Source organism: Ciona intestinalis, unplaced genomic scaffold (genome assembly GCF_000224145.3).
Source record: "Ciona intestinalis unplaced genomic scaffold, KH HT000101.2, whole genome shotgun sequence".
NCBI lineage: Eukaryota > Metazoa > Chordata > Ascidiacea > Phlebobranchia > Cionidae > Ciona > Ciona intestinalis.
This window is the reverse complement of record NW_004190423.2, coordinates 310,841-321,746: the sequence shown is the minus strand read 5'-3', so window position 1 is coordinate 321,746 and position 10,906 is coordinate 310,841. Positions and strand designations below refer to the sequence as shown.

At 36.4% G+C, this 10,906-nt stretch overlaps 1 protein-coding gene and 1 long non-coding RNA gene across 2 annotated transcripts in view; one reads left to right on the top strand and one right to left on the bottom strand.

Moving 5' to 3' along the window:
- The window catches only part of gataa (GATAa protein), a 10,793-nt gene extending 7,093 nt beyond the window's left edge, over positions 1 to 3,700 (top strand). The window contains 3 exon segments of the mRNA NM_001128863.1: positions 907 to 1,052; positions 1,786 to 1,905; positions 2,209 to 3,700. Coding sequence (NP_001122335.1) covers positions 907 to 1,052; positions 1,786 to 1,905; positions 2,209 to 2,964 — 1,022 coding nt within the window. The 3' untranslated portion in view covers positions 2,965 to 3,700.
- Positions 3,701 to 6,619: 2,919 nt separating this feature from the next.
- Positions 6,620 to 9,651, bottom strand: LOC113475095. Its single transcript, XR_003396837.1, has 2 exons — positions 8,415 to 9,651; positions 6,620 to 7,810 (listed from the first exon to the last, which is right to left on the bottom strand). It is a non-coding gene; the product is annotated as an uncharacterized LOC113475095 (long non-coding RNA).
- Positions 9,652 to 10,906: the final 1,255 nt, after the last annotated feature.

The following is a 10,906-nucleotide window of genomic DNA, read 5'->3' as shown; positions in this document are numbered from 1 at the left end:
TCGTATAATCCACTCAAACCGGAACAATGAAATTACCACGTCTCCTTCGGTAACGAATTGTTGAATACCTGGCGTTAAAAGCCTGCGCGGGCTCAGCAAATTTTAAAACTATTTACAGAACACTGAACTACATTATTTTGTTAAATTGTTAAATACTTGAAATAAGAAAATACTTTTAAAATTGTAACACGTGTTTTAGCCATCTTTAAAACAAGAACATTGTAAAAAATTCTTTGTTTTTTGCACTTTTTGTTTTCTATACATTTAGTTAACGCTATACACTTTACATTTAGTTAGCGAATTAAGAAATATATAGTAAGATGGGGGAAGTTGGGACACACTTTAACTCTATTTTCTCGTCCCATTTGGTAGTAAACAAAGAACATTCAAAGAAATATAAAGTCGTATCCTCAAGACTCTTATAGACTGTTGTTAATTGTTTAAAACACGATCAGGATATTCAGATATTATGCGCCAAAGGTGTCCCATCTTCCCCCATCCTACAATATGTTTAAATTAAATTAATATTCAATTTCCGTTTTTTTCTTATAAATATTTTCGGCGCCATTTACAAAGATTAAAACATGTTCGTAACACAAGTTCAAATTATAAGACAATACAATTATTTAAATTTTGGGACAACGTTCGCCAATTTTTGTAAAAAAAAAAAAAAATTGTATTAAAGCTGAAAATAACTTTTATCTTTTATCAAAAGCAGATGTTGCATGCATATACCAATGTCCTTAAAAAAATCTCTTTAATCTTGGAATATCAAACGCGATCTTCTTATGACGTTCTTGGATCTAAATATTAATCAATCAAAATTAAGCTTATTCTTATCTTCACATCTTTTGAAGTTGAAATATAAAAATCACAAGGATTATTAATGTTGTTTCTATTTCCCAGGTGAACCACGTGAGTGCGTGAACTGTGGCGCCATCTCGGCCACGTCGTGGCGCCGAGACGCCTCAGGACACTTTCTGTGCAGCACGTGTGGCGCGTGTAGGAGTGGTAGCTATATGCGGGCACCTGTCAAGTCTAAAGGAAAACTGGTACGTAATGTAACAACTGTTTAATATTGACAGTGAGCATGAGGTGTTTGAATACACCATGTGTGTTTGGTGTATAAGAAGACATCCATGTTATAGCTTGACAGTGAGCATGAGGTGTATGAATACACCATGTGTGTCTGGTGTATAAGAAGACACCCATGTTATAACTCGACAGTGAGCATGAGGTGTATGAATACACTATGTGTGTCTAGTGTATAAGAAGACACCCATGTTATAACTCGACAGTGAGCATGAGGTGTATGAATACACCATGTGTGTCTGGTGTATAAGAAGATACCCATGTTATAACTCGACAGTGAGCATGAGGTGTATAAATACACAATGTGTTTGGTGTATATAAGAAGACACCCATGTTATAACTTGACAGTGAACATGAGGTGTATGAGTACACCATGTGTGTTTGGTGTATAAGTAGACATCCATGTTATAACTCGACAGTGAACATGAGGTGTATGAGTACACCATGTGTGTTTGGTGTATAAGAAGACACCCATGTTATAACTCGACAGTGGGCATGAGGTGTATGAATACACCATGTGTGTTTGGTGTATAAGAAGACATCCATTTCATAACTCGACAGCAAGCATGAGGTCCAAAACAACTATCACAACAAACCGTCCATATATAACATAAGGAACCCATAGTTCTATATACACAGCATGACTAACCTTGTATTCCAACATAGTAAATAATATCGATGATTCATCCGTAGGCAACATGTAGACGACAAGTATGTTCCAACTGTAGCACAACCGTTACAACATTGTGGCGTAGAAGTCCGGACGGAAACCCGGTGTGTAACGCGTGTGGTCTCTACCAGAAGTTACACGGGGTAAGATGGCGAACATATACTTTGTAAATATATGAGACATTTTGGCCCGGCTACTTTGCGTTAGCGTGAAATATTAGGATAACGTACGACTAAGTTACGAAACGTTTGGTAATTATAAGCTTTTATAGGCATAGAATAAACTTGTAAGTGTCGAATGTATTTGCTAGTTTTATACATTGGGGTAATATAGTCCAAATTTGGCCCAAATCTTAGGTCCACGGCGTGCTATACTTTATAAAAAAAGACACTTTCCAGATAGAAATGTATTCGCTCGCTTAACCGGTCGATATGATATTTTAACAGGTTCCTCGACCAAGAACAATGAAGAAAGACAGTATCCAAACTCGTAAGCGGAAACCTAAAGGTCAGGGCAAAGTAAAAGGTCAGAAACAACGAAAAACTTCGTCAGCGGACAGCGGCGTCTCGAACGACATCGAGACCGAAAAGCAACACTCTGCGGGAAACAACGTTCCCGAATCCCCGCAAAGATACGACTACCAGACCCAAAGTTTCGCCTCCGCCAACGACAGCGCCATCTCCGGCCACAACGTTCTATCGGCTTCGCTATTGGACAACAGCCTCGTGACGTCAGCCTCTACGTCAGAACGAAATACTACGTCACCATTCGTTGAATCACACCCCGTTATCGGAGTGGGGTCTTCCCCAGACTCGGGAATTGGGAATCCCCGCGCTAACACTACAGCCGGAAGCATCGGCCGTGGACCGGAAATGAGATCATCACCAGAATCTGGTGGTTTTAGCCCTATGGGAAGATTTGATCCTGAGAACCCGGAAGTGTTCGAGAAGAAACAAGACATATCGGGCCAATACCCTGGTAATTATGTAACAGGCGACCCCAAGTATTATAACGCGAGGTATACGTCACTTCCTGCCGAATCCTTCCCGGAAAACCAGGGTTTTGATTCTGAAAGTTTAGCTGCTTTATATTCTAACGGTTCTGCTGCGTCAGTGTCCCAGAATCGTCACTTCCGGCAATACCACCCCTACGCTCGCTACCCTTCACACCGGTCCCCCTATGTTAAACCTGAAGTGATATAATAATCCAATCGTGACGTCATTGGTTAACGGTACCCGGAAAGCTGCTAGTCACGTGAATTAACACGTGACACCTCTGCACCAATCATCTGTCTGAACGTAACTGCCAAATTTTTGTCGCAAAAAAAAAACAAAACAAGTTTTCCAAAATTTACACAAAATTGAATTTTTTTTTTACAAAATCTTGACACTATACGTCATCAAATAAAATGATGACTGCGCAGGTTTCAAAATAAATGCTGCATCATGTTTTTAGGCCCATGATAACTTTTCTATTTTTTTCAATTTTTTTTTCTGAAGTTTCGCTGTTTCTTTGCTTTTGTGTCAATTGTTTTTCGTGAATTAATCTTCACACTGATTCACTCGCATTGCTTCACCCGCAAATCCTTTACGTCTTGAGTGCTTGTGAATTTCGCGTACAAAAACTTCAAAAATTCTTAGCGCACTTAAAAAAATATTTTTTTTTGATAATTTTTTTAAAAATACTTTCTCTAATTCAATCTTCCCCTATTTAGGCAATGTATATAAGATTTCTATTAAAACTATCTTGTCTCTATGTGCACGCTCATGTCTTCACTTTGTTTCTTGTTACGTCATCATACTCTCGATTTTAAAACGTTTATGACGTAATGCAGTGTTCAAGTGCGTCATAATTCTGCAATTTTTTCGTCCCCGCCCAAAGAACCGTACTACTATATTGTACATAACGCTCTATTGAAGAAATACAATCATGGTTTAATTCTGTTTCATATTTTCCGTTTTTTCGCCGTTTTCGCGCCACGCTGCTTTTTGAAACGTCATAATAGAATCGTTTTAAAACAACCGTATTTTTGAAACGTATATTCGTTTAATTATCTTCTAGAAGACATTTGTACCATCTTACCTCTTTACACAACATATTACACACTGTAGGGTAAGATGAAACATGCGCCATCTTACCCAAGCTATGTACCGTCTTCCCCTGACCGCGTACCAACTTACCCCAACCCAGTACCATCTTGCCCCAACCGCGTACCAACTTGCCCCAACATTGTCCCATATTGCCCCAAACCACACCAGTATAATCCATTTATCACCGAATTCCATCGACCGTCTCGTCGTCACTTGATTGACATCTTAATGTGAATAAGGCTTCCACAAACATTGATATTGCCCTGCTAGTTAATTAATACACCAACCCCACTCACCAACCGTCCGCAAATATTTTAAGAACCTAAACCTTCCGTAAAACAATGACGCGTTTTGATTGACAGCTGACATTTTACCGCCAAAAACAAACCGAAATTTACGAATAAAAAATATAACATCAAATTTTTAAATTCAACTTTAAACAAATTACTCATTTTTTCTCTTATGTTCAAACCAGCAAAGGTTATTCGTTTAATTAGCAATTAACACTCGTAGTTAATTATTAATTAACGCGAGGAAAACAAAATTCCAACGCCCGACGACAAAGATTTTAAGTTTCTTAATTAAAAAGGCCGTTTATTACGTCACACACCGCCATTTTAATAAATTCTAGAATACCAGCGTAACAATTGCAACGCGAAAAAGGTTGTTCAAACCTCGATAAACAATTTTGACCAATCGAAATAACGTGCGTGTAAAGTTCATTCGACACAAGTTATATTATTAAATGTCTCTTAAAATTACTTGGCGAATCGACTAAAAATTCCCTTTTTCGAGATTTTTCTTGGTCCGCCATTTTTGTTGAAGGACCACCAGGGAAGCATTGATAAATTGTGAGCAGGAGATTAATCTTGTGGTTGCCGGGCGAGCTTTAAACGAGTGAGTGATCCCTTCCTTTAATTTTGTCTGCACTGAAGCGGTCGGAAAATTGTTGAGATTTTTCTTCATATAATACTGTGGGGTAAGATGGATACCATTAGCACATAATATTCCGTATTTTCAAATCGAGTTTTAACAATTAACAACGCTCTTTCAAAGTCGTAAGGATACGATTATATATTTCGGTAAATATTATTTGTTTACTACCAAACGGAATGATAAAATAGAAAAAAAACTTAAACTATCTTACCCCGCCCTACTTTATGATGAAATGGTCTAACACAGTGTGTGTTAAAATCCTGATTAATACGTAGTAACCTCTCGTACCTACTAGGCCAAGATCAATGTATTAGGTTCATATGGCAGCGGTTTGAACTGATATTCGTGTGTGCCTTGGGAATTATGTCTTTCGTATATCAGCGTTTTTGATTCATTAGTTTACTTTAGAGTTAAACCGGCGTACGTATATGTTAAACAACGTATGTTTGGCCGCCGCTTATATCTCCCGTTTCCCATATACTCATGACTCATAAAAGAGCGTTGTTAATTGTTAAAGCACGATTTGGGGAATATGGGATATTATTAGTATGTGCTAAAGTGCGTTATGCGGTAAGGTGGCAAATGGATCCATCTTGCCCCATGATAAACTATACCAATCAAGAATATTCAAGAATAAGAATAACGTTATTTTACATACCTTTATTCGTGTGTGTGTATGTTAATTAAAGTTTAAAACCAGTGTAAATATAAGATATAAGACGTATGAATATCTCTAAACCCCAGGGCCCGGGACCGGCCAAATAGAATAATTCGCCAAGAAGGCCCCAAAGTGTCTTTATTTTTGGTTAATTTTGGGTGTTATATAAATATCAAGGGTAAAGAAGAAGCTAGCACCCCAAATCGAAAAATGAGTCGAAACTTGAGATAAGCTTTTACTTTCAGTTCTTGTCAACGCACAAGCCGTCATACGGAATAAGATGTTCCCGAAGCGTAGAATTTGCGCCGAAACACGAGAATGCGCTTTTACGTTACTATTTTCTACAAAAAAAAAAACAAAATCGAGTAATTTGCCTAAAAAGCGTCGAAACTGGAGACACGCTTTTACTTTTTGATTCCCGTCAACACATTATCAAGTTACTTTGCCTAACTCGGATTAAAAGTAACTTAATCTTCGCCTTAACCAGTTCCACGAGACCATGTTGATTTAAGTTACACCTGATATTCAAGTTAATAGGTTTCCTTAGGCGGTGATTGATGAATAATTGAAGTTGTTTTTAAACCACAACTTTTAGCTTGGGTTACGGCTTAAGTTTGTCTGTCTGGGGTAAAAATCAATTATTAAAAAACGTTATACCTGAATCTTATTGTTTCCTTCTTTTTTAATGGTAGTTAGGCATAAATGAAATGTAACTAGGCATTACGCTAGGGATATGATGCAGTGTTAACTTGTAAGCGGGCACTAGGTGTATGAAACAGAACACCCGTGTATATAACGACTGCCGTTGTGTCGCCATGCGAGGATAAATAAGTTACATACGTGGTAACTTGTAAGCTGGCACGAGGTGTATGAAACAGAACACCCGTGTTATAACGACTGTCATCGCCCACCTAAAAACAAGATCAGAAATATGGGATATTATGTGCTAACGGTATCTTTTTTACCTCCCAATAATATGTATGTGCATTAATTTAACGTGTGATTCGCCACACACTAAGCACGAATACACTAAGCCATCTCCATGTTTGTCTTTCAATGTTAAGAACGACTGGGTTAGACTTCAGGGTTTATCAATATTTAGTTTTCCTCGGTTGTTACGTAATAATTAACCTTTCTTTTTAACAATGAATCTTCTGTTCTGCCACAGACCTCTTTATCATGACGTATCTTCATTTAATTGTACGTCATTATCCCTTTATATTCGTCACAGTGAGCCAAGAGAGTACTTGCATAGATAAGAATAAGTGCTCCCCACTTTAGCACGAATTTAATAATTAAATTTAATAAATATAAAAACTTTATGATGTTTCTATGCTGTTTGTTCACGTTTTAATTCCCATTGTCTAGAATTCCAGAACTCCATTGTTTTGTTGATTCTAGAATAGTTTCCGTCACGTGGTCTTTGTTTTCGAATAGAAACTATTATTTCGTCACAATGACGCTGTTCTAGAAAATTTAGATTTCTGTTTAATGTCAAACGCGATAAGAACAATGCATTGTCAGAAAATCGAAGCGGGGACAAACGGCCTGCTTGTGACGTCATAAATGAGCTTCTGTCAATGACACAACTGCGGTCGCGCTGATAACAGAAACAATTTAGCTTGTCACGTGGTTAGTGGTGGTAAATAAAATAGACGACGGAAAATCGAACTATTAAAACATTGTGTTTATGTAACATATAACCATAAATTGCGTCGTATGGATTTAAAAATATGGATATTGTGCAGTCTGACTGTGGTGGTTGGTTTGGTTGAACAAAATAGTCGCTTAAAAAGAGAAATTATTGGAATATTTTAGTGTATGAGATGTTTAGTACTATGGTGTAGAATGGATACTGTTTGTACCTACTTCCCATATTTCTTGAACGTGTTATAATCAATTAACAATGCTATTTTAGAGTCGTGATGACAAATGAATGAATGTGACTTGTTTTTCCTCCCGCCGAGGCGGGAAACGGCAGTCCTAATAACATGAGTGCTCCGTTTCATGCACCTAGTGCCCGTTTAGGACTTGCAATTTTGTGGGTGATTGTTTTTCTGTATTACTGACAACTGTTAGACAAACCATCAGTGACCACTGGGCTGAAGCAATTACTGCCAAGCGTCTCGCCCAAAGACGCATGCGCTTACATTTAAAACTATAAAAATAAGTCCAATCAATGTGTCACACGCTGTAATTATTAAATATATTTCGAAGCCATTTGCATTAAAAAACTAAAACCCAACGAATAATATTGTTTTCGAGGTAGCTAGGAATTGAAACTGGTATCCTGTGCTCTTCAATCTGTTGAAAACAACACGCACACATCATTGTAAGAACCCAGCGATTACTCAATACCGCTCTCTGCTGATGGGAATGGTTTAAAATTTTAATCCACTAGGTAGCGGTAACCCATCGTTGCCGATTTAAGGGTCTAGGTTCGAATTTTATGACCGAAAAATGACACAAAGAGACGAATTGCAATTATTCTATAATACTCAAATAAAGGTGAAGTGATATAGTATGTATCAGAGTCCGTATATAAACATTATATACGGACTCTGGTATGTATATACCCGACACAATGCTTTATACGCTGCTACCATTGTGGGCATTTGTGTCCTTGGGCAAGACACTTAACGGCAATTGCTACAACCCAGTGGTCTCTAATGGGTTGTTCAAATTATCAGTCATACATAAAAAAATCTCAAAAAAATAATCACTTACAAAGTAACATACATGGTAATTCGTAAGCTGGCACGAGGTGCTAAACCCGTGTTATATCGACTGTTGTTTTCCGGCCACGCGAGGATAAAGTAAGTTACATTCATTCATTCTTTAGTTATATTATTCTACTTTACGCTATGGTACCTTTGTATTAATATATATATATATATTACTCACTAATAAATTACGTTGTTGCTTTAACAGTAAAGCTAAATCAATTTTAAACAATACACATACAAACCTGCAGCCAAAATTCCAGATAACGGCCATTATAGACGCTACAAAACGTCTCTACGTAAATGCTGTGAACTTAATTCTTCTTTTTACAGCCATAAGTGACGTAAACGGCCTTCATATAATTTATATTAGACTATATATTAGGATCATGACGTATGTCGGAGGTGTTTGGTGATGTTTTTATACATTAGATATTTGCAATAAAGGCTATAATAGCACTTGGCTTTAAATTACTGACGCTTTACGTATACTGTATAAAAGCCATAGCAAACCAAAGTGTTTTATCTGTGGTGTACTGTATGTAATAATAGAACAGGTTATACCGTTTCTTGGTAACACAGTTCGCATTAAACCCCGCTGTAGCAACATACGTATTATGGCTTAGTGCGTACTTCATATATTACCGTCATAACAACTACACCACGCAGTTTCATTCCTACTACTAGTAATACATTATACGTAGGCGTTACATTACGTACTGTTTACCAAAACTATGACGGTATAATTTTAACCTTTCGGTTCTAAAACCTACGCAAATGAGTAGTTTTAGACATTAAAGCTTGTAAACAAATACAACCCAACACCGAGACCTCTTTATTTCTTTATTTTAACAGAAAATTTAGAACAAACTTCACCTGTTTTTGTAAAAAAACTCCATTTTTAATGATTCTGCATAAAAATTGCGCCAAAAATCGTGTATTGTCATTAAATTACTTTTTAAGCTTTAAACTGGGGTGTTTATTTATCTTTCGCGTAATATTAGTTTAAATTGGGTGTCAAAATTGGAGTTTCTTTCTAATTAAATGAGCCCTAATTAAAGAAAAGTGCGTAATTAGTGCAATTATTAAATTCGCGTAACGCCCCCAGATATATTCCAATGTCGCCTAAGTCACGTGATCTCTACGTCACCAGCTATCCAAACAATATGGCGATTGTCTTGCAGAAGTGCAACAATCGCTGCAACAATCGGGGTTTCGGGAATATATTCGAATATTTTTAGTCACCGGTAGATTGTGACGTGTGTATTCTAGAATACAACATAAAGGGAACTATGCAGTAACAGTTAAGAAAGGTTTTAATAGCATTTTTTCGCAGTTGAAATGAAATCTTGTTTAGACTAGCAGAGCGAAATGATCGTAAAGCATTTTATATCTTTAATTTACTTTTATACCTTTGCTGCAGTCACGTATACCCCGGCCCAATTATGCAGCCTATTAGTACCAGTACAACATATTAAACTCGGAAAATTATTGTTGCAATGATTGTATAGTCTTTAGTGTCAAAATAAATACGCAACCGCACGAAGGAGTGACAACATTTAACTGATAGGACAATGTTACACAGTTAACGCGAAAGGTGTAGGTTTTGAAAAGCGAATGCATAGTTACATTGTACATGGTTTGTTTATATGTTTTTAGATTGGTTAATGTGTCTATAGTAGTGTTAGCAGACATGACTGTTGGTTGTTTTTTTTATCATTTATATTCTTATGACTTATCTATGGTTACCACTCTCACGCCAACAGTCGAGTTGCTGAAGCTATTACAGTGTGTGGATAAGCAGACATGACTTATGGTTGGTTTGGTCATTTATATTCTCGTGGGTGGGAACTTGAGTGACTTATCCATGACTTTTAGTTGTGGAATACTTTACTGTACAAATGCAAATTTTAATGACACATGACTTAGTAAACTTTATACTGTGTTTTATAAATTAAAGTCAGTGCATATTTTGGTTTGGCTTGTGATTGTGTGCATTTAATAGGCTCCAAACTTTTAAAAATGCAGGGCTGTTTAGAGGGGTTTATTATGAAACAATCTAATTTTTTTTGTAAATGTTTATTTATTAATGCAGTTAACATTAGAGTAGGTGTGTCCACCCTGCCACCCCAGGTTTGGTGCCTAAGCTTTGTATACATAATACACATACTGGGATATAGTCATAACATGCATATCAAATTATATTTGTGTATATTTATTAAAGCTTACTCAAGCAAAATTGATTACCTGCCTATGTTTTGATTATTTTCTAAATGCCATAATTTAAAGGAAAACGTAAGATTTAAGCCGGGTTTTACTCTTTATTTTTGAGAATATCTTTAGCTAATATGATGTATGCACCTGGTAAAACACCTGTTTTATAATCCCATTTTTATAATCCCATTTTTATAATTCATTTTAACTTATGTTAAAAATAGCCAATCAATCATATAATACAGACGTTTTATTGTTTTATTGTCAATCTATACTGGTGGTTTTTAATCCCATTTTGGTGGCAGATGTTAAGATCAGCCAGTATCATCTTCTTGGTTTCAAGAGGTGTAACCTCAGTGTTTGACATTCATACCAAAAAAGTAGTAAAATGTTTTTACTTTGCATTGCTAAGGCCTATACCCCAACATTTTATATTAACATTTTATTTAGGTAATTGAGGAGCCTTTTTTAGCCTTTTTGTGTTAAAAAGTAACTAAACGTTTATGTATTGGTTGTTTTTCTG